A 24,144-nucleotide genomic window follows, 5' to 3' on the forward strand; every position below is an offset into this window, starting at 1 on the left:
TTTGTATCGATAATATAGAAGAATTATGCTGTTCTCTAACAAGTCAGACATTCTGACTACGAGAATTTGTAACACTCACTTATTTGTAGAGTATATACTCTTGTAATCAATAAACAAACATATCTAAAACATTTATTGTATATTTTCTTAATAAACTCAACATTGCCATAGAGTATTTCAATACAAATTTTATTCTGAAGGTAAAAATTATTAAATTTATCAAAAAAATGTTTGTGATGAAAGCATTTTGGCGTTATTGTTTGTACTCTGTGGCAAAACATGCGATAAGCACTCCAGTTTAAAAAAAATATTACTTTAACGTCATTTTCTAATCACTTATGACATAAAACACTCCTATGAGCAATTTACATTACGAATATATTTAACTATATGATAAACTGCGGTGATAATATCGACAGGATGGTCATGTATTTCTTTTATTCTACCTATTTTACAATTAATGAGGCACAGAAAAACCCCCGCTTTACGAATATATAAACGACTGTCATAAGGAATACACAAAGCAGACGCAGAAGAGTCCCAGGTCACGTAAGTAGCCTACACATAATTAAGTACTAAGGGCCTTCATTGCTCGTATAACTCAAATACTCTTAGGGCGGACGAATTAAGGGACAGGAAGTGGATTATGTCATGGGAAGACGTAAGAAATGCATGCATTTTAATTAGAAATAAGACAGGATAGGCACACTAGCAGCGCAACAAAGGAACGGAGTGGTCACCCAACAACCCTGAGGATGAAAACAGAGATGGTTCTCGAAACGTTGGCAGCAGATTTGGTTTGTTCATGTGGAATCTGAGAATCTTATTTTTGGCCTGTGAACCTGTGACGTTTCTTAAAGAAATTCTTCATGTTTCCAAGAAAGATGTACACACAATGCTGTTGTTTGTATTGGATGTGAGTATACATTGTTTGGGGCATTCTGACTGTACATTTATAATTCATAACGATGACGATACTACTACTACTACTACTACTACTAATAATAATAATAAAAATAATAATGTTCTGAAGCATAATATTTACTTTGGGTAGCACTCCACTTTAACATTCATTATCTCAGCGGTTTGCCCAAACAGTGTATATAAAGGTTTCGTGTCGTTATCAGAATAACCAGCTTACACCAGCTGGCCTTCGTAGCGAAGACGAGTGGCGTATCCCTTGAGCTAGAAACTGCATTTTGAATTATTACTTTGGTTTAGCGGCATATTTCAAACATTAAAACCCCTATGCCCTTTTCTTGAGTTATGAAATGATTCATATAAGTTTCCCGGCGTAAAGAGCGCGATAGAGAGGGGAGACGCGGAGGAAAGTGGAATGTCCGTAACAACAATTAATGTAGGTCTGATAACACAGTTTCTCTCTGTGTGAAACATGCAGGTCCACATATGCGTTCAGTATACTCAATAAATGACGATAATATTAAATTAACGAAGTTTATATTATTACAGGAACTGCAATTAAGATGTATCTTATCATCCTTCTTGGCGTAGTCGGCAAATTGGCATTGGTTTCCGGTGAATGCGATCTTGGTAGTCCAAAACTGGAGAATGTTGATTGGAATGAAGTAAGAACTGACACACAAGAATTATATAATTTTAACCGTCACACAAATATTATATTGGACATTATAAAGAATTTTATCACAACATGTATCGGCTCAAATTGAAAATCAACAGGTGATTAATGAACGTAATGCAAAACTAATTTAAGGTTTAGGGACCGAAGAATGCTGTCTTCTGAGTTGCTGTGCCGTGTAGTCTGGTATAAGTTCACCGACGTTTCAGAGGTCCTTAATGCCTCCTTCATCAGGGAAATGGCGATGATAGACGCAGCAAGGACCTCTGAAATGTCGGTAAACCCCTACCGTCTACACTGCACAGCAACCCAGAAGACAGCCATCAATAAGGATTATGTTAAGACACAACAATATACACCACAACTGTGTTACCCAGAAGATGACTGTAGCCAGTGTCATTAAATTTAATTCAGCCACCGACATCTGAGCTCACTCCGTTAACTCCCCCCCCCAAATTCCATCGTCGCACTAATCAAGTGCAACAAGAAAACTATCGGTTTAGACAGGATTTGTGTGTCTCAGTCTCTCTAATGATCTTACAGTTGACAGGTCACTGGTACTGGCTTTATCACAAATCGAATAAAGTAGAAGACAATTTGGACTGTGTTCGTACAATCTACGAGTTCAGTATCAAGAGAATTTCAGTTTTCACCACCGTATATGATAAAAGATGAGTTTATAACATTAAGTACTTAAATTAAATTCGTTTAAGGGTTTCTATTCTTTGATTAATTACGTGAAATTCACTGTCTCGTGATACAAGTGGTTTGGCACGGAGGCCTCTGAGAGGCCTTTTCACTGATATCGTAAATATAAATATGTAATAGGAGCATCTCTTATTCGGTTAATGATGACCGGAACATGAAAGTCTATGAACTTGGAGAAACACTTTTATCCGTGTAGCAGAAAGCCCTATAACCGAATTCTAACTTCGACTGTCATGTGGATCGCAATTTAAATTTACCGGAATAGAAGTTTAAAATAAATACACATCAATTCAAATTTAAATACATCCAATCCACTATTTCAGTTCTATAATCATGTTAATGGAAAACATGGCTACAAGCGAAAAAGATTATGAAAACTGAGACACTTACCACAAGAATAAATACTTGAAAATGATTTCCGTACTCCAAAAATTATGAATATAAATTATAATAAAATTCCACACAACACAAACTTTTTTAAAATAATATATACACATATATATAGTGACGAAAATGTTATTAAAATGTCCGACAACTACCAGTGCAGCCCCTGTAAAACTTAGAAACAATGCACTCCATGTTTACAGCCGATTCAGTTCCTCACACATCGTTAGTGTTAAAATGATTTACTCTCTATTTTATTGTTACGGATTACCTTCTTAGTGTATTATATTTTGTTACTAAACATTTATTTCGTTCTGAAATTAGAACAAACTGTAATGAGTAAAACTGTTATTTCGGGCTTTATCCATCGTCTAGGCCGCGGATTCTCGAATCTTTACAGACGTGGCCCCACATTCGCCCCTTATAAATCACTGAAATTTTATTAAACGCCGCTGCAGTTTATTACAAATGTTATAAAATTAGGCCTACTTCTGTAAATTTGTTCACGCATTTTTCAATAATTTTCTTTAATTTCAATAACATGGGTCATTAGATGTAGGATTTAATGTTTTCTCGGCGGTGAATTTGAAGATGGCTGTCTTCTGGGTAATTGCGCCGTGTAGTCTGTTAGACGTGTACCGACGTTTCAGAGGTCCTTGCGACTCATCGCCCTGATGATGGAGGCAGCAAAGACCTTTGAAAAGTGCCTGAACTTCTACCAGACTATAGGGCGCAACAACCTAGAAGACACTCATCTTCAGTGGGTCATTACGTTAATTCATTCATTTTGTGAAGCTTAACATCTATCCTCCTACGTGCTAATCAATATGACGCGTAATATTCTTCGTTTTACTGTCTTAACAAACGCTTAAGCTTCAAGTCGCTCACAGCGACAAATACTGACGATAACAAAACGTGTTTTCTGACGTCAGATATGTAATTTTCATCCTACAAATAATACAGCGTTGTAAAATCGTACGAGGGCCGATGGCCCCCTGGTTTGTCCACGTACCAGCCTAATTCGAACAGACAGCCCCAACATTCTAGGCTTTTGTCCTTCTCTCACCTAAAACGCAAGTACGACCAATAAAGTGTGGTTGTAATAAAACCTAGACGATGGTAAATTACAAAAACAAAAACAATTCTATCCAAGTTATTGCGCAATCACAAGAAACCTTAAAACTTCAAACGAGTTACAAAATATTATTCGGGGTTTCTTTTGAGTCGGTCAACCTTACAATATTCCCTTTATTATGGAGACGCAATTGGTCTACGTAACGTTGGGTTAGTGTCCACAACCTACAGGTCCTGTTGTTCGAGGTAATACTGATTTCAGTATTGTACTACTCTCACTCTCTGGTACGGTTTGTGGGAGAATACGAGTTGCTGTAGTACTGTATCTTTTGCAATGAAGCTGTCCGTACTCGCAATTATGTAAGCATCTCAAATACAGTAAGTTTAGGATAATTTGCCAGTCAATTATACGGTTAGAGATTCCGACAGTTTATGATATAATAAGATAAATATTTTCTAGTCATTTTATAAGTTAATGAACTCAATATTCTTTTTCGAATCTAATAGCAAACAGCGTGAAGTTATAATCATTGAAGAAGATTCTAACTTAACAACAAACGGATACTTTGATGGCACCAGCAAAGAACGTAAGTATGAACTGAAGTTTCCAGTTAAATTTTATTCAGGAAACAGTACCAAACGCTTCGGCGAAGAAAGTAAATTGTGTCATTTAAGTTGCCTCTGGAGCCAGTTTGAATAAATTAAAAACTGTCCAAATATCTCCTTCACTTGCTTATTGCCTTACGTTGTTTATAATAATCTTGGCCACAGGTAATCTGTTCATTAATGCTGAAATATTACCTATTAATTCTGAGAACCATACGAAACCCTTAATATATCCTCTGTGCAAAACTTTGATACTGAGAGTTAAAATAGTTTACCACTGTTCTGCAAAAAAACACTTTCCAAACATCTTTTCTGGCGCCAAGGCTGAAACACAAAAATATATTGTGCAAAATACACAATTTTCCATTTAAAAAGTAAATACATTTATTGCAAAAAATATATAAATTTATAATGAACAATTGCTCAAATTAAGGTAAGGTCAAGTATGCACATAGTTGATAATTCTGTTAAAGGCAATTACTTAGTAATGTGTGGACCTGCTTGCAATAATAAGTTAGTAACATTTTAAATAACTGGCAATGCCGATTTAATCAAGCTTCCTCACATAGACAAACTTTACGCACGCAAGTCACTAAGAAATTTAATGGAATCACAGGTATGGACAAGGTTAAGATATCAAGCCCCTTTTTAAAATTTCAAAAGCAAATAAACAGGTCAGTTCAAGGTCGGATTCGATTGGTCTGTATCGTTTTTCGGATTTAACTTTGTTTACTGCAGCAAAGAAATATTTTCTGTCACTTGAACAAATTTTTACTTTTAATTTCAGCAAAGATTTGGACTGGCAGATACCTTCTGTTGGCAATCGAGCGCGACAGTTACTTCATAATGACCCTTTGCTCAAAACAGGGTGGAAATAGTAAGTATACTTCTTGATTATTACTTTATTAAGAGACTCGATGCATCAGCACCAAATACAGAGACGCTGAGTCCATACAGCATCACACCGCAGAAGAACATCCTCGTATTCACATATAAGATAACTTCAGATCACACACGTATATCTCTTGCTAACATACATTAAGCAATAAAAGGCTGAGCATTTTTTTTCAACATTTCTACCCCATTTGTCCCTGCATAACATTCCTTGACGTTCTGGCACTTAACCTCCGGCTGATAGGGACATTACACCACCGCCGTCACTGTATCGGCGCTTGCCCTCAGTCATCTTGTGTGTTTTTCATCACAAACAAAGTCTTTAATAGGCCTATTTATTTTTTGTGAAGACATCAGTTCCTGAAAATATAAATTTTTAACATTTATCTGCCTCCAAACCCTTGACGATGAGAGTGGGATACTCTATAAAGTCTCTTTTCAAAAATTTTATATCCTCTTCTCCCTTACCCAAAGCTTGTTCTATGCCGTATCCACCTTACCTTCAATGCTTTAAAACAAATATAAGGAACAATTCATCATGTTCATTGTTACGTCAACTAGTCACTTTATCGCCTTTTACTCAGTCAAAATGTACCTGTATCAAGTTATTTGAGAAGTCACAAACTCATATGCATTAATTTGTTTTAATTCGTTCACTTATTTACACAATGTTTTCATAGTTATTTATTTTCATGTGTTCATTTGTATTTTTAAACGAGAAAGCTCAGGCGGTGTTAAGACTTCTGCGGTTTGGACGACCTTGTTTCAATTCCCGGCTTGGCCAAGAATTCCTCCCCATGTCCAGAAAGGCTCATAACCCTCCCAAGCTCCTGCCAAACTGCTACCTGGGGGAGGGTGTAAAGCGACCGGATCTCGCTGATGACTGTCGACAGTAAACAGATGAAGAACGTGTAGAGTCACTGCCTCCAACATTAACTTCAATTTCATTTCTTTATCTCTGTTTCTATCTTTTATTAATCAGCTAAAACTTCTAACCTGAAATTTTACACAACACATAATCTGTTTGCAGGAATTACTTAAATCGGGTTTGGAAACCGGAGTCCTGATGAAGCGACATTGGAAAAAGCGTTTAAAGCCTTCAACGAAACCGGCCTAGATGCCAGTCAGCTTGTGAAATGGAGATCCGACAATTGCTACAAGTAACAATGGGAGCGCACGAACACAATTTCAATATTTGTACTGCACATTCTTCGTTGGTGTAGGGTGTAAGGGGTAACATCTTCTGTTGAAAGCATTGTTCAAAAGGCAGATTTTTACAGATATGTATCTTTTGTATAAATATAGGTTTCTGAGTCCAATTCAACATATAAACTGAGGCCAGAGGGGCTTGACTAATTATGCCAAGCCATGCATATCAACACAAATATCATTTTACACCATGAAAAGTTTCATTTAAATTTGCATTATTAATGTGTATCCCATTTCTGAAATACGGCACCATGTAGTGTGGACTGTGTCACTGATGTTTCGAATAACCTTACTGTCTCCATCTTCAAGGTAAAGTGGCTATCAAATGGCTCCTCCTGATACTTGTATAGCAGGCCACTCGTCGTTGGGACCTGTTTAATTTGCTTCTACATGACGTCATCATTCAGAAACAGAACACTTTCCCTTGAAACGTAAGAGGTTCGAATTATTTCATAATAAACTTGTTCATACATGCATACTTCCTGTTTTATCACTGGTGAAATCAATTAGAAATTAGAAAATGTCTGCTACACATCTGTGTCTATTTACTTTAAGATGATACATTTTCAAAGCAAATGTTATTAAGGCCTGTCTACACCTCATTCCTCTTCACATAACATTTTAAGTATTAGAAGTAACTATTAAGTTACTTAGCGCACACAGCTGAAGCGTCCAACTTAAGAACACATCGCATTTCGAAATTCTGTGCCCACAAAGTCACATTTATTCTTGCAGTATACAGCTTTATGAGTGTAAAACAATCTTCTAAATTCGAGCCTGATTTTAATCGACTGATATCGACCGACAACTGTGGGTGGAGTGCGATAGATCGGACTCGATGAAACATTTTTTTATTCCACTGTCAAAACCAGTATTCTCGATACGTAAATGAAAGAAAGAAATTCCAAAATCTCATGATAAAAAAGCCTGTAATCGAGACGTTTGACTGAAAGAGCGCGCTTTTGTCAAACAAGGCTATGGTAGGGTCTGGAGAAGTCTGCTGTATCTCGCGGAACGAAAGCACAGACTATCAATATTTAATAGATTTTCAAGGGTTCTGAAGGATATATTTCTGTTTTATGAAATATATTAAACTCTATTGCATATACCCCTCCAATTCCATACAACCGATTACAGTCAAATACTGACTTCAGCAGAAAAAGACCTAAATTGTGCGACATATGTTTGCCAAAAAGTAATAAGGTATTACACTTGTATGTGCATTGAGCAGCCACCTTTAGTTTTCGTAGGCCATCGGGAACTGAGTCTTAACGCATAAAACATCGACGGGCCTCAAATTTCACATGTGTTCTTAGATTTAAAATTCTGTATTTATTACTCTCGGTTTCATGGTCACACAACGAAAGTGAATTTCTTTATGGAGACAGATCTTGAAGAAATGCTGAATGCTGTATGTTAGTAAGTTAAAATTACAAAGGCGGCTGCGATGCGAAACTTTGATATTTTCTTTTACAAATCAATTAAACTGAACAAGCATCAATTTGAACCACTTATATTCTCCCTACATTCAAGTAAAAATGTACTTTCGGATGAACGTAGACTTAAAAAATTATTGTCGCAACCATTGTTTCGTATTATTTCATATCTTCGAGTCCAGGTTCACGCAGAGTACTTACTGGAATAAGACCATGATTAGCGCTCAGGATACGCTCCTAGCAACCTAGAACCTCAAATCTTGCATCGTACAATTCAGTTTCAACGATTCATATCAAATAAATACAAATTCGGTTATAACGAGATCCAAGAAACTCAGGAAAAGTGTTCGTTATAACCGTTACTCGTTGTAACCATTATTGTAACTTTTCAGGTTACTCACTTCATTTATTAGTTTGCCGGGCAGTTCTTCTCCCTAAGTCTTCTGATAATCTATAATATAAGAGAAGAAAGGATAAAGAAACTTGGGGAAAAACAAGAATCTCAATATCACGTGCACCCGCATCGTAAGTCATACTCTGTTCAAACGACGCAGCGGTGTAGTGGAATCATTCTGCCCTCCCCGCCTTGGGTAACCATTTTGGATCACCATACATTTGCCCTGATACCTGAGAGCCCCATTAGGCCCTCGGTACCCCCGCCGCGCAGAGTCTGCGGGGATTTCCGCCACACCACTGGAACTAGGAATCTCTTCTTCGTGAGTACCTTACCGCACTAAGTGAGATCAGAGAAAGGAAATCGAAACAAACACGCCCTGAATGTAGACTGTAAATATCGTAGAAGGGTTAGAGATTGCTATCCGCGGGGATTTGAAATGTGAAATGGTTGGATGTCATAAACGGACGAAGCGATAATAGATCTTAGTCCCTCGTACGGCAGTTCAACAACTGCTCGTCACAGCCGTGAAGTTCTTTAACCGTAAAATGTTTCTCATAAAATACATAATTTCCAGCCAACGCTTCTCTGTTCGCTCGCAATAGCCGAGATCTCGTTATAAATGAGTTCAACTCTAATACGTAGACGTCAACATAATTCATAAGTCATTGCAATTTCGAATTCATGTGACAAATAATAATTTCTTTACGTATTGGTCTGTGGTTTCAGTGTAATATTCTTTATATTTCATGGATTTTGATAAATAATATTTTAAAAATAAACAGAGAAACTATTATTTTGGTTTTGAGGTTGTATATTCCTTACCTAAAAGTTGCATGTCCAAAACATCGCAATCTTGATAACTGAAAACAGGTCGGAGATTGAATATGAAATTCTCCTGATTACGAAATCCAGGTTTTACTACGTAACTTCTGCAAGACTACACGGCTCAATAGTCCTGAAGACAGCCAACTTCCAAGTTTTACTCTTACAACGAACCTATTCATCGTTCCTATTGGAAATCCACTGCCCGGCCCTGTCGCTTTACTCCTGGAAATAAAATAATTAGCCTGCAATTACTTATGAGGGTTTACTTATTTAATCTGTGGGTCTGCATTTCGTGAAGAACCTTAGTCGCCTCACACATGTAAAGCTCTTCGTTTAATGTGAAGACAACTTATGGGACTCCTTGCATATGTAATCAGCCCGTCGCAAGGTCTCGACCTACACAGAGCAGCACAACATAAATATGAAGAAGAACATCATGCCTCGAGCAGAATTCGAACCCGTGATCCCAGTATCCGTTTAAAGGGGCTTAAATAATAACAAACAACGTATTTTATTCAGTATATTTAGTAGAACTTTAAGGACGATTTCAGATATGGAATGTATAATGCTTCACTACCGATGGTGTTAAATTTCTAATTTTGTTATAGGAAACGCTCACAATGCCATGTCCAAAAATTTATTAATTTTATAATTATACTCATGTTATATGTTTAAAGGCAATATCCTTGACTTCTTTGATATTTATTTAACAGTGTTCATGTTCGGAAAGTACGTTTGAAGAGAATATGCTTGACTGCTCTCGTATTTATTTATCATTTTGTACGAGAATATCCTTGGCTCGTCTGATATGTATTTATCAGTAAGGCTAAACAGAGACATTTTTATCTTTGTCGATAACATGGAAGAATTATGCTGTTCGCTAACAAGTCAGACATTCTGACTATGAAAATTTGTAACACGCAATTATTTGTAAGGTATATACTTTTGTAATGAACAATTAAACTTATTTAAAACTTTTAATGCATATTTTCCTAATTAACTCAACATAGCCATAGAGTATTTCAATTACAATTTAATTTTGAAGGTAAATATGATTAAATTTCTCAAAAACTGTTTGTGATTAAAGCATTTTGGTGTCATTTTTGTACACTGCGGCAAAACATCCGAGAAGCAAATCAGCTTACAAAAATTATTCCTTTAACGTCATCATCTAATCACTTATTACATAAAACACTCCTTCGAGCACGTTACGTTACGAATATATTTACCTTTATGACAAACTGCGGTGATAATATCGACAGGAAGGCCATGTATTTCTTTTATTCTATCTATTTTACAATTCATGAGGCACATAAAAAACCCGCTTTACGAATATATAAAAGAATGTCCTAAGGAATTCACAAAGGAGACGCAGAAGAGTGCCAGGTCACGTAAGTAGCCTACACATAATTAAGTACTAAGGGCCTACATTGCTCGTATTCCTCAAATACTAATAGGGCGGACGAATTAAGGGACAGGAAGTGGATTAAGGCATGGGAAGACGTAAGAAAAGCATGCATTTTAATTAGAAATAAGACAGGATAGGCGCACTAGCAGCGCAACAAAGGAACGGAGTGGTCACCCAGCAACCCTGAGGATGAAAACAGAGATGGTTCTCGAAACGTTGGCAGCAGGTTTGGAATCTTATTTTTGGCCTGTGAACCTGTGACGTTTTTTAAAGGAATTCTTCCTTTTTCCAAGAAAGATGTATACACAATGCTGTTGTTTGTATTGGATGTGAGTATACATCTTTTGGGGCATTCTGACTGTATATATATATTTCATAACGATGACGATACTACTAATATTACTACTACTAATAATAAAAATAATAATGATCTAAAGCATAATATATACTTTGGGTAGCACTCCACTTTAACATTCAATATCTCAGCGTATTGCCCAAACAGTGTATATAAGTGTTTCGTGTCGTTATCAGAATAAACAGCTTACACCACCTGGAATTCTGTAACGAAGACGGGTGGCGTATCCCTTGAGCTTTTTGAATTATTACTTTGGTTAGCGACATATTTCGAAGGTTTAAACAGGTCAGTTCACGGTCGGATTCGATTGGTCTGTATTGTTTTTCGGATTTAAATTTGTTTACTGCAGCATACAGAAATGTTTTCTGTCACTTGAACAAATTTTTACTTTTCATTTTAGCAACGTTTTGGACTGGCAAATACCTTCTGTTGGCAATCGAGCAAGAAAGTTTCTTCGTAATAACGTTTTGCTCAAAGCAGGGTGAAAATAGTAAGTACACTACTTAATGATTATATTATTAAGGTATTTGATTCTTCAGCACTAAATACAGAGACGTTTAGTCCATACAGCATCACAGCGCAGAAGAACATCCTCGTATTCACAGATAAGATAACTTCAGATCCCACACGTATATCTCTTGCTACACATACACTAGGCTATAAAAGGCTGAGCATTTTTTTTTCAACATTTCTACCCCATCTGTCCCTGCATAACATTCCTTGACCTTCTGGCACTTAACCTCCTGCTGATAAGGACGGTACACCACCGCCTTCCCTGTATCAGCGCCTACCTTCAGTCATCTTGTGTGTTTTTCGTCACAAACAAAGTCTTTAATATGCCTATTTATTATTTGTGAAGACAATTTTCTGAAAATATAAATTTTTAACATTTATCTGCCACCAAACCCTTGTAGTTGAGAGTGGGATACTCTATAAAGTATGTTTTCAAAAATGTTATATGAATTTTTCCCTTCCCAAAGCTTGATATATGCCGTATCCACCTCACCTTCTATGCTCTAAAACAAACATAAGGAACAATTCATCATGTTCGTTGTTACGTCAACTAGAGACTTTATCGCCTTTTACTCAGTCAATATGTTCCTGTTTCAAGTTATTTGAGAAGTCACAAACTCATATGCATTAAATTGTTTAATTCGTTCACTTATTTACACAATGTTTTCATAGTTATTTATTTTTATGTGTTCATTTGTATTTCTATAAGAGAAAGCTCAGGCGGTATTGAGACTATCTGCGGTTTGGACGACCGGCTTTCAATTCCCGGTATGGCCAAAAATTTCCCCCCATGTCCAAGCTCCTGTCAAACGGCAACCTGGGGGAGGGTGTAAAGCGACCGGAACTCGCAGATGACTGTTGACAGTAAAAAGATGAAGAACGTGTGGCGTCACTCCCTCCAACATTAACTTCAATTTCATTTCTTTATCTCTGTTTCTATCTTTTATTAGTCAGCCAAATCTTCTAAGATGAATATTTACACAACACGTAATCTGTTTGAAGGAATTGCCTCCATCGGGTTTCGAAACCGGAGTCCTGATGAAGCGACATTGGAAAAAGCGTTCAAAGCCTTCAACGAAACCGGCCTAGATGCCAGTCAGCTTGTGAAATGGAGTGCGGACCATTGCTAACTGTGGGAGCGCACGAACACAATGGCAATATTTGTACTGCACATTCTTCTCTGGTGTAGGGTGTAAGGGGTAATATCTTCTGTTGTAAGCATTGTTCAAAAGGCAGATTTCTACAGATATGGATCTTTTGTATAAATATAGTTTATCCACACAAAAATCATTTTCCACTACAAAAAGTTCCATTCAAAAGTTGCATTATTAATGAGTATCCCAATTCTGAAATACAGCACCATGTAGTGTAGAATGTGTTACTGATGCTTCGAATGTCGTTACTGTCTCCATCTTCAAGGTAAAGTGGATATCAAATGGCTCGTGGTGATACTTGTATAGCATGGAACACGTATAATTCTTCACTACCCATGGTGTTAAATTTCCAATTTTGTTATACATAAAAACGATAGGAGCCGCTCACAATGTCATGTCCAAAAATTTGTTAACTTTATAATTATACTAATGGTAATTGTTATAAGGGAATATTCTTGACTCCTCTGATATGAAGAATAAACAAATACAATAGACATTTTTATTTTTATCAATAATATGGAAGAATTATTCTGTTCTCTAACAAGTCAGATATTCTGAATAAGAGAATTTGTAACACGCACTAATTTGTAGGGTATATAATCTTGTAATCAATAAATGAACCTACTTAAAACATTTAATGTATATTTTCCTAATAAACTCAACATAGCCATAGAGTATTTCAATTAAAATTTAATTTTGAATATAAATATGATTATTATTTCTCAAAAACTGTTTGTGATTAAAGCATTTTGGCGTTATTGTTTGTTCACTGTGGCAAAACATGCGATAAGCACTTCAGTTTAAAAAAATATTACTTTAACGTCATTTTCTAATCACTTATGACATAAAACACTCCTGTGAGCAATTTACATTACGAATATATTTACCTTTATGACAAACTGCGGTGATAATATCGACAGGAAGGCCATATATTTCTTTTGTTCTGCCAATTTTACAATTCTTGAGGCACATAAAAAACCAGATTTACGAATATATAAACGACTGTCGTAAGAAATACACAAAGCAGACGCAGAAGAGTCCCAGGTCACGTAAGTAGCCTACAAATAATTAAGTACTAAGGGTCTACATTGCTCGTATTCCTCAAATACTATTAGGGCGGACGAATAAAGGGACAGGAAGTGGATTATGGCATGGGAAGACGTAAGAAATGCATGCATTTTAATTAGAAATAAGACAGGAGAGGCGCACTAGCAGCGCAACAAAGGAACGGAGTGGTCACCCAGCAACCCTGAGGATGAAAACAGAGATGGTTCTCGAAACGTTGGCAGCAAATTTGGTTTGTTCATGTGGAATCCGAGAATCTTATTTATGGCCTGTGAACCTGTGACGTTTTTAAAAGAACTTCTTTTTTTTCAGTTATATAGACAATGTTCAAAAAAGATGTACACACAAAGTTGTTGTTTGTATTGGTTGTGAGTATACATCTTTTGGGGAATACTGACTGTACATATATAATTCATAACTATGACGATACTACTAATATTACTACTACTACTACTAATAATAATAATAATAGTAATAATAATAAAAATTCAATTCATTTATTAAAGTGCTTAACAACAGCCAAAAAGGCCAATAACATCCAAGCTTTAACAATAAAAAAACAAACAAACAATAAACTAAATATATGAATGTACAATATTAATTTAATGCAAAATAATTAATAAGCAAATGAGCTAAATATACCTAAGTAATATAATTCAATTAATAATACTAAATAAAACAAAACAGAAAAAACTTATAAAATTAAAACTACAAAATGAAATGCAGTCAGCACAGCAAGTGAATAAACAAAAAAACAATGATTATTGTTTAAAAAGCTGACTGACATCAGTAAGCAAAACAGGATCTTTGTTAGAGATGTCGATGCTGTACAGTAAAGGTAGAGTAGTCTCTGATAGTCCTAGTGGGTACGAAGAGACTAACTGTTTCAAAAACAGACGAGCAACTAATTTTGCCCTTTAAAACATTAACGAGGAAAAGCGCATCCAAAAGCCTCCTCCTTAAATGTAACGATATGAAATTTAATCTGACTAATATTTCATCATAATTATAGGCACAAACGCCATTAAAGAATCTAGCGTAACAAAGAGCTACAAATTTCCTTTGAATCCTTTCCAGTTTAAAGGAGTCAGTTTTAGTGATAGAGTTCCAAACAACGGATGCATACTCAATTTTGGAACGGACTAAGGTACCGTGCAAACCCAAAAGGCTATCAACAGTGGAGAAGGAAGAAGTAATGTACCGAATCAAGCCAAGCATTTTTAAGCCTTGTGAGAATATATAGTTAATATGCTGGTGAAAATAGAGCTTACAGTCCAGTAGAACAACGAGATCTTTAACACAATGGGAGCGTGCCACCAGGTTGTTACACAATTTGTAATTAAAGTAAATACTGTTTGTCTTTCGGGTGAACGATATAACAGTCGTTTTACTTAAATTAAGTTGCATCCCATTCACAAGACACCAATTTTGCACTGAATGGATGTCGTCCTGCAACAGTTTGCAGTCATCAACATCGCTAATACTCCGATATATCTTTAAGTCATCAGCAAATAAAAGGCACTGTGAATTATGTATGGAGTCGCAGATGTCATTAATGAATATATTAAAAAGTAAGGGGCCTAGGGTGGAACCCTGAGGCACTCCACACTTAACACGATAAGGATACGAAAGAGTTCCAGAGACACGAACAAAGGATTGCCTGTCAGAAAGATAACTATGAAACCAATCAACATAACTGGGTGATAGTCCAAAGTTTCTAAGTTTCCCAAGAAGAATATTATGAGGAACTAAGTCAAAAGCTTTAGTTAGATCAAAGTAAACATAATCAGTTTGTCCTTGAGTAGTCACTGTAGGTAAAACGGAATTAAGGTAAGTAACCAAATTGGTTGTTCTCGAATTAAATTTACGAAAACCACTTTGTGTGGGTCTTAATCTGTACTTAAATTTTTTTTTGCAAATGATCATAAACAATAAATTCAAATATTTTACAAAAGTTATTAAGAATAGAGATGGGTCTATAATTACTAACAGTGAAACTGTTTCCTCTTTTAAACACGGGAACAACAGCTGTTTGTTTCCACAGGGACGGAAAGGTGGCACTATTTATACTTAAATTAAAAATATAGGTTAATAAGGGAGTAAAAATACCAGAACAACCCTTAATTACTAACGAAGGAATTCCATCTAACCCCACACACTTTGAAGGTCTGAGGCGCTTGATCGCCTTGCTAACTTCAGCAGGAGAGATCGGAGCGGCGGGCAAGAAATCTGAGGTAACAGTATCGGTACGACTAACGGACCGGAAAGAAGTGATAAAGATTGATTCAAAATGGGTAACAAATTCATCAGCAATATGTTTGGTGTCAGTCACAAACTGATCACCAATTTTGAGTTGAATAAAGAAATTATCTTTTCTTTTGAAATCTGAAACGTATTTACAAAAATGCTTAGGGTGAGTCTTAAGACTGTCATCAACAGACTTTAACCACCTCCGCCTATCAGACTTAATGGTAGCCTTAACTAATAATAATAATAAAAATAATAATAATAATAATATGCCAGCAGCGCCTACATTCATCGACATAATGCTGCTTTACGTATACTCTACTACCACCTGAGACACTTTTACGGCATAGATAAGACACTCGTTTTGCCGTACGCTCCTGGGGACATTGAGTCCGTCGTTGAGAACGACAAATGTAAAATTTATTGGAACTATTCGTTCCCCACTACCAGGCAGTTAACAGCCACTAAACCTGACATCGTTCTCATCGATACCTCTGGATGCACCATGTATGTCATCGAGTTTTCGGCCCCTGCTGAAATCAACATAGTTGTGAAGGAAGCTGAAAAACGGACCAAGTATCAAGAACTTGTGTTTGAGCTAAGAAAGCTGTACCCAGGATTCACTGTCAAATTAATCGTCCTTATAATTGGAGTTCTTGGAGGAGTCAAGTCGTCACTACTGGCTAACATCAAGCGTAACGCTGAAGCACTACTCAGCCGGATGCAAAAGGCCGTGTTTCTTGGGTCGCTCCGACTAATACGTGCGCACGACCCCAACTCACTGTAGCCGCCTATCTCGTGGTTCAAGCCGTGACTACAGTTTCATCTGGCCTGCAAGCATCCGAGTTATGACGGCAACACGCCTGAAGTTTTTGGCTGCTTGTGGACCAATTAAATAATTCATAATAATAATAATAATAAAATAACTTTCTGAAGCATAATGTTTACTCTGCGTAGCACGCACTTTAACATTCATTATCTCAACGTTTTGCCCAAACAGTGTATAGAGTAGGTGTTTCGTGACGTTATCTGAATAACTAGCTTACACCAGGTGGCCTTTGTAACGAAGACGGGTGGCGTATACCTTGAGCTAGAAACTGCTTTTTGAATTATTACTTTGATTTAACGGGATATTTCAAAGGTTTAAACCCCTATGCCCTTTTCTTGCGTTATGAAATGATTCATATATGTTTCTCTGCGTAATGTGTGGGATAGAGAGTTGAGACGCGGAGGAAAATTGAATGTCCTTAACAACAATTAATGTAGGTCTGATAATAAAGTTTTTCTGTGTGTGAAACATGCAGGTCCACATATGCGTTCAGTATACTCAATAAATGACGATAATATTAAATTAACGAAGTTTATATTATTACAGGAACTGCAATAAATATGTATCTTATATTCCTTCTTGGCGTAGTCTGCAAATTGGCGTTGGTTTCCGGTGAATGCGATATTGGTACTCCAAAACTGGAGAACGTTGATTGGAATGAAGTACTGACACACAACAATTATATAATTTTAACCGTCACACAAATATTTTATTGGACATTATAAACAATTTTAGCACAACAAGTATCGGCTCAAATTGACAATCTACAGGTGAATAATGAACGTAATGCAAAACCAATTTAAGGTTTAGGGTCCGAAGAATGCTGTCTTCTGGGTTGCTGTGCCGTGTAGTCTGGTATAAGTTCACCGACGTTTCAGAGGTCCTTAATGCCTCCATCATCAGGGAGATGGCGATGATAGAGGCAGCAAGGACCTCTTAAACGTCGGTAAACTTCTACCGTCTACACGACACAGCAACCCAGAAGACAGCCAATAATAAGGATTATGTTAAGACACACCAATATACACCACAACTGTGTTCCCCAGAAGATGACTGTAGCCAGTGTCATTAAATTTACTTCAGCCAGCGACATCTGAGCTCACTCCGTTAACTCCCCCCAAAAATTCCATCGTCGCACTAATCAAAGTGCAACAAGAAAACTATCGTTTAAAGAGAGGATTTGTGTGTCTCAGTCTCTCTAATGATCTTACAGTTGACAGGTAACTGGTACTTGCTTTATCACACATCGAATAAAGCAAAAGACAATTTGGACTGTGTTCGTACCGCCTACGATTACATGAAAACGCTATCTATTACCTTGGTACATGATAAGAGGTGAGTTTACAACATTAAGTAATTAAATTAACTCGTTTAGGGATTTCTATTCTTTGCTTAATTACGTGACATTCACTGTCTCGTGATACAAGTGCTTTGGCATGGAGGCCTCTGAGAGGACTTTCCACAGATATTTTAAATATAAAAAATTGTCAGTGGAATCACAGTTCCGGATAATTTGACGTAAATACGTCATACCTGCTTTACAATTGAGTAAAGTTTGATTAAGACTTTGCTTATTTAACTTGAATTAGTTACGCTGAAGATGGATCTGTGGTAGCTGAATTTAAGGTAAAGTAATGTAATGTAATGAAATGTAATGTAATGTAAGGTAAGGTAAGGTAATGTAATGAAATGTTTTATAGGTAACAACAATGCTAAGTAGACAGATGACGTTTCCTTGGTAACAATAATGCCGAGTAAACAATTGACTTTTCCAAGGTAACATAACAATGCAGTTACACCTTTTCCTTTCACTTTTTGCCGAATGACACTGCCCCGAAAATATAGACGTATTTACGAGGCTCGTCCTTAAAGTAAGTTTCCCTTGGGCCGTTTACAGAAACAAACACAATTTCATGGAAATATTTATTGCAACAGATACAGCAAGTGTCCAGCTATATTTCGACATATTCGCCACCGGAATTGAGACATTTGTCATACCGTGGGACCAACTTTTGAATACCTGTGTTGTAGAAGTCTGCCGCCTGGGATTGGAACCACTGTGTGACAACCATCTCCGCCTCTCTGTCATTCTCAAAACGCTGACGCTGACCGGACAGGAATTTCTTGAGGTGTAGGAAAAGATGGAAATCACTTGGAGCGAGGTCCGGGCTGTAGGGTGGATGATTAAACACCTACCAGCTGAACTCCTGCAGGAGACTTGCTATCCGTCGAGCCGTGTGCGGCCTAGCGTTATCGTGCAGGAAGACAATACCGGCACTAAGCATCCCGCGCCGCTTGTTCTGAATGGCCCGTCGCAATTTCTGCAGTGTTTCGCAGTAACGCTCAGCATCCACCGTCTCACCTCTGGTCAGGAAGTCGACGTGGAGAACGCCCCGTCTGTCCCAGAACACCGTGCACATCACTTTCCGCGCCGACAACGTCTGCTTGAATTTCGTCTTACAGGGAGATCCACTGTGACGCCAGTGCATTGACTGCTGCTTGGTTTCTGGGGTAATGTGTGCAATCCACGTTTCATCACCTGTGATGATCCGGTCCAGAAACTCGTCGCCGCCATCATGGTACCGCTGCAGAAATGTCAATGCTGACTCCATGCGCTTTGTTTTGTGTTCTGGTGTCAGTTGCTTCGGCACCCACCTGGCGCACAATTTCTTGAACAACAGGTGCTCCGTGACAATTTTGTGCAACAAGGAGCGGGAAATCTGCGGGAAATGACTGCTGAGTTCCGTAATTGTGAAGCGACGATTATCCATAATGTGTTCCCGCACAAGCTCCATAAGGTCGTCTGTAATGATGGATGGCCTCCCACTGCGCTTCTCATCATGCACACTTTGTCGACCTGCTGAAAATTGTCTGCACCAGCGACGCACCATCTGCTTGATCGTGACGTTAGGCCCATAGACCCGGCACAGCTGACGATGAATTTCGATCGGCGCTATGCTCTGTGCATTCAAAACCTTTATCACTGACCGCACTTCACAGTCGGCGGGAGCTGGAATAAGAACCTCCACCTTCAACAGCTGCAACGATGCTACTGTGAGAAGACGGGAAGTACCGTTAGAGCATGCGCCATGCTACGTCATTGTTCTATCACGTACGCACAGTCGCTTTGCTCAATATAAGGTTTGCTAGCTGTGGGACGAGTGGGAAACTTACTTTTGGGACGCGTCTCGTACGTCAAAAACATTTCTAGTCAAGTTATACCGCAATCACAAGAAACATTCAAACTTCAAGCTAGTTACAAAATATTATTCGGGGTTTCTTTTGAGTCGGTCAACCTTAAAATATTCCCTTTGTTATGGAGACGCAATTGGTCTACGTAACGTTGGGTTAGTGTCCACAACTGAAACGGCTTGTTGTTCGAGGTAATAATGATTTCGGCATTGTACATCTCTCACCCTCTGGGAGAATACGAGGTGCTGTAGGTACTGTAACTTTTCCAATGAAACAGTCTGTCCGTACTGTCAATATTGTAAGCATATCAATTACAGTAAGTCTAGGATACTTTGTCAGTCAATTATACGTTTCGAGATTCTGACCGTTTATAACATAATAAGATAAATATTTTCTAGTCATTTTATAGGTTAATGAACTGGATGTTCTTTTTCGATTCTAACAGAGAAGATCATTTAAATGCAATCCTTGGACAGGCTTCTAAATTTACAACAAACGGATATTTTAATAACTTCACCACAAAATGTAAGTATGAACAGAAGTGTTTAGTTACATTTTATTCAGGAAACAATTCCAAACGCTTTCGCGAAGAAAGCAAATTGTGTCATTTCAGTTGCCTCTGAAGCCAGTTTGAATAAATTAAGAACTGTCCAAATTTCTACTTCACATGCTTATTGTCTTAGGGTGTTTATAATAATCTTCGACACATGTAATCTGTTCATTAATGCTGAAACACTGAAATATTACCTATTAATTCTGAGAAACATACGAAACCGTTAACATATCCTGTGGGCAAAATTTTGATACTGAGAATTAAAATAGTTTACCACTGTGCTGAAAGCACCACTTCACAAAAACATTTCTGGCGCCAAGACTGAAACACAAAAATATATCGTGCAACATGGAAAATTTTGCATTTAAAAAGTAAATACACACATAGCAATATATATATATATATATATATATATATATATAAATCCCTCAAGTTACGGTGAGGTCTAGTATGCCCATATCTGAAAATTCTGTTAAAGGCAATTACTTAGTGACGTGTGGACCTGCTCGCAAAAGTAAGTTAGTTACATTTAAAATAACTGGAAATGTCGATTTAATCGAATTTCCTCACATAGACAAACTTTACGTCCTCAAGTCACCTAGAAATCTAAATGATGTCTCAGGTATGTGCAAGGTTAAGATATCTTGTACCTCTTTTAAAATTCCAAGAACAAAGGAAAAGGTCAGTTCACGGTCGGATTCGATTGGTCTGTATTATTCTCCGGATTTAACTTTGTTTACTGCAGCATACAGAAATATTTTCTGTCACTTTAACAAATTTTTACTTTTCATTTCTGCAGCGTTTTGGACTGGCAAATACCTTCTGTTGGCAATCGACCGAGACAGTTTCTTAGTAATGACGTTTTGCCAAAAGCATGCCGGAAATTGTAAGTATACTTCTTGATGATTATATTATTAAGGTATTCGATGCTTCAGCACTAATTACAGAGACACTGAGTCCATACAGCATCACAGCCCAGAAGAACATCCTCGTATTCACAGATAAGGTAACTTCAGATCCCACACGTATACCTCTTGCTACACATACACTAAGCTATAAAAGGCTGAGCATTTACTTTTTTCAACATTTCTACACCATCTAACCCCGCATAACATTCCTTGACGTTATATCACTTAACCTCCGGTTGATAAGGACCTTACACCACCGCCGTCCCTGTATCGGCGCCTACCCTCAGTCATTTTGTGTGTTTCTCATCACAAACAAACTCTTTAATAGGCCTATTTATTATTTGTGAAGACAACATGTCCTGAAAATATATATTTTTAAAATTTATGTGACAAAAACCCTTGGCGTTGCGAGTTGGATACTCTATAAAGTATCTTTTCAAAAATTTTATACGCTCTTCTCCCTTCCCCTCGCTTGCTATATGCCGTATCCACTTTACCTTCAATGCTTTAAAACAAACATAAGGAACAAATCATCATGTTCGTTGTTACGTCAACTAGTGACTTTATCGCCTTTTACTCAGTCAAAATGTACCTATATCAAGTTATTTGAGAAGTCACAAACTCATATGCATTAAATCGTTTTAATTCATTCACTTATTTAAACACTGTTTTCATAGTTATTTATTTTCATGAGTTCATTTGTATTTTTAAACGAGAAAGCTCAGGCGGTATTGAGACTAGCTGCGGTTTGGACGACCGGGTTTCAATTCCCGGCATGGCCAAGAATTCCTCCCCATGTCCATAACGGATCATAAACCCTCCCAAGCTCCTGTCAAACGGCAACCTGGAGAAGGGTGTAAAGCGACCGGAACTCGCAGATGACTGTCGACAGTAAACAGATGAAGAACGTGTGGCGTCACTCCCTCCAACATTAACTTTAATTTCATTTCTTTAACTCCGTTTCTATCTTTTATTAATCAGCCAAATCTTTTAAGCTAAATATTTACATAACACGTAATCTGTTTGCAGGAATTCCTTACATCGGGTTTCGAAACCGGAGTCCTGATGAAGCGACATTGGAAAAAGCGTTCAAAGCCTTCAACGAAACAGGCCTAGATGCCAGTCAGCTTGTTAAATGGAGTGCGGACCATTGCTAACTGTGGGAGCGCACGAACACAATGTCAATATTTGTACTGCACATTGTTTTTTGCTGTAGGGTGTAAGGGGTAACATCTTCTGTTGAAAGCATTGTTCAAAAGACAGATTTTTACAGATATGAATCTTTTGTAAAAATATAGGTTTCTGAGTCCAATTCAACATATAAACTGAGGCCAGAGGGAATGGACAAATTATGCCAAGCCATGCATATCAACACAAAAATCACTTTTCCACCCCAAAAAGTTTCATTTAACGCTCTATTGCTAATGAGTACCCAATTCTGAAATACGGCACAATCTAGTGTGGACTGTGTCACTGATGATTCGAATAACCTTAATGTCTCCATCTTCAAGGTAAAGTGGCTATCAAATGGCTCCTCCTGATACTTGTATAGCAGGCCACACGTCGTTGGGACCTGTTTAATTTGCTTCTACATGACGCCATCATTCAGAAACAGAACACTTTCCCTTGAAACGTAAGAGGGTCGATATATTTCATAATAACTTGTTCATACATGCATCCTTCCTGTTTTATCACTGGTGAAATCAATTACAAATTAGTAAATGTCTGCTCCATATCTGTGTCTATTTACTTTAAGATGATACATTTTCAAAGCAAAAGTTATTAAGGCCTGTCCTCACCTCATTCCTCTTCACATAACATTTTAAGTATTTAGAAGTAACTCTTAAGTTTGGAGTTGAGTTCCAACTTAGCGCACACAGCTGAAGCGTCCAACTTAACACAACGCATTTTGAAATTCTGTGCCCACAAGGTCACATTTATTCTTGCAGTATACTACTTTATGAGTGTAAAACAATCTTCTAAATTCGAGCCTGATTTTAATCGACTGAAATCGACCGACAACTGTGGGTGGAATGCGATAGATCGGACTCGATGAGACATTTTTTATTCCACTTTCAAAACCAGTCTTCTCTACACATGAATAAAGGAGTTTCTAAAAACCCATGATATAAGATCCAGTAATCCAGACGTTTCCTGTAAACGAGGCTACGGTGGCCACTACGGTGGGGTCTGGAGAAGTCTCCTGTATCTCGCGGAACGAAAGCACAGCCAACTATAAATACTGGTGTATAAAATATTTAGTAGATTTTCAAGGGTTGTGAAGGATATACATCTGTTTTATGAAATACATTAAACTTTATTGCATATACCCCTCCAATTCCATATAACCGATAACAGTCAAATACTGACTTCAGCAGAAAAAGACCTAAATCGTGTCGTGTGCGACATATGTTTGCTAAAAAATAATAACGTATTACACTTGTATGTGCATTGAGCGGCCACCTTTAGTTTTCGTAGGCCATCACGACTGAGTCATAACGCATAAAACATCGACGGGCCTCAAATTTCACATGTGTTCTTAGAATTATGATTCTGTATTTATTACTCTCGGTTTCATGGTCACACTACGAAAGTGAATTTCTGTATGGAGGCAGATCTTGAAGAAATGCTGAATGCTGTATATTAGTAAGTTAAAATTTCAAAGGCGGCTGCGATGCGAAACTTTGATATTTTGTTTAACAAATAAGGTAAACTGTACAAGCATTATTCTCCCTACATTCAAGTAAAAAGATACTGTCGGATGGACGTAGACTTCGCAGGATACGCTCC

The 24,144-nt window shown here is 37.4% G+C and overlaps 2 protein-coding genes and 2 long non-coding RNA genes across 5 annotated transcripts in view; all 4 read left to right on the top strand.

Moving 5' to 3' along the window:
- Window positions 1–24,144, top strand: part of LOC110836431 (uncharacterized) — a 75,667-nt gene that overhangs the window by 26,301 nt on the left and 25,222 nt on the right. The window lies entirely within an intron of this gene.
- Window positions 503–23,089, top strand: LOC110840443 (uncharacterized). The gene is made up of 6 exons (XM_087340910.1): window positions 503–549; window positions 1,471–1,586; window positions 2,141–2,266; window positions 4,269–4,350; window positions 5,157–5,246; window positions 22,384–23,089. Exons 2-6 carry the CDS (start codon window positions 1,485–1,487, stop codon window positions 22,509–22,511), a joined length of 528 nt encoding a protein of 175 aa, XP_087197036.1. The 5' UTR covers window positions 503–549; window positions 1,471–1,484; the 3' UTR covers window positions 22,512–23,089.
- LOC147874910 (uncharacterized) lies at window positions 10,394–13,193 on the top strand. 2 transcript variants are annotated; one of them, XM_087340862.1, is made up of 3 exons: window positions 10,394–10,521; window positions 11,294–11,383; window positions 12,409–13,193. In XM_087340862.1, the coding sequence occupies exons 1-3, from the start codon at window positions 10,434–10,436 to the stop codon at window positions 12,534–12,536; spliced, it is 306 nt and encodes a 101-aa protein (XP_087196988.1). In that variant the 5' UTR covers window positions 10,394–10,433; the 3' UTR covers window positions 12,537–13,193. The 2 variants fall into 2 exon arrangements, with proteins under 2 accessions (XP_087196988.1, XP_087196990.1); XM_087340864.1 differs by lacking the exon at window positions 10,394–10,521 and adding an exon at window positions 10,609–10,633.
- On the top strand, window positions 17,244–20,897 carry LOC147874911 (uncharacterized). The gene is made up of 3 exons (XR_015532733.1): window positions 17,244–17,363; window positions 17,915–18,036; window positions 20,339–20,897. It is a non-coding gene; the product is annotated as an uncharacterized LOC147874911 (long non-coding RNA).

Source organism: Zootermopsis nevadensis, unplaced genomic scaffold, assembly GCF_977971745.1.
Source record: "Zootermopsis nevadensis isolate Lab colony 2312 unplaced genomic scaffold, Znev_1.0 Znev_ptg000003l, whole genome shotgun sequence".
In the NCBI taxonomy this organism is placed as follows: domain Eukaryota; kingdom Metazoa; phylum Arthropoda; class Insecta; order Blattodea; family Termopsidae; genus Zootermopsis; species Zootermopsis nevadensis.

Bases quoted from the DNA above. Each gene is read 5' to 3' on its own strand.
- LOC110840443 (XM_087340910.1), top strand. From the start codon at position 1,485: ATGTATCTTATCATCCTTCTTGGCGTAGTCGGCAAATTGGCATTGGTT. The intron at 2,267-4,268 runs AGATGAGTTTAT...TTCGAATCTAAT, and splicing joins TCACCACCGTATATGATAAA to AGCAAACAGCGTGAAGTTAT. The intron at 4,351-5,156 runs GTAAGTATGAAC...TTTTAATTTCAG, and splicing joins TGATGGCACCAGCAAAGAAC to CAAAGATTTGGACTGGCAGA.
- LOC147874910 (XM_087340862.1), top strand. From the start codon at position 10,434: ATGAGGCACATAAAAAACCCGCTTTACGAATATATAAAAGAATGTCCT. The intron at 10,522-11,293 runs GTAAGTAGCCTA...TTTTCATTTTAG, and splicing joins GCAGAAGAGTGCCAGGTCAC to CAACGTTTTGGACTGGCAAA. The intron at 11,384-12,408 runs GTAAGTACACTA...ATCTGTTTGAAG, and splicing joins CTCAAAGCAGGGTGAAAATA to GAATTGCCTCCATCGGGTTT.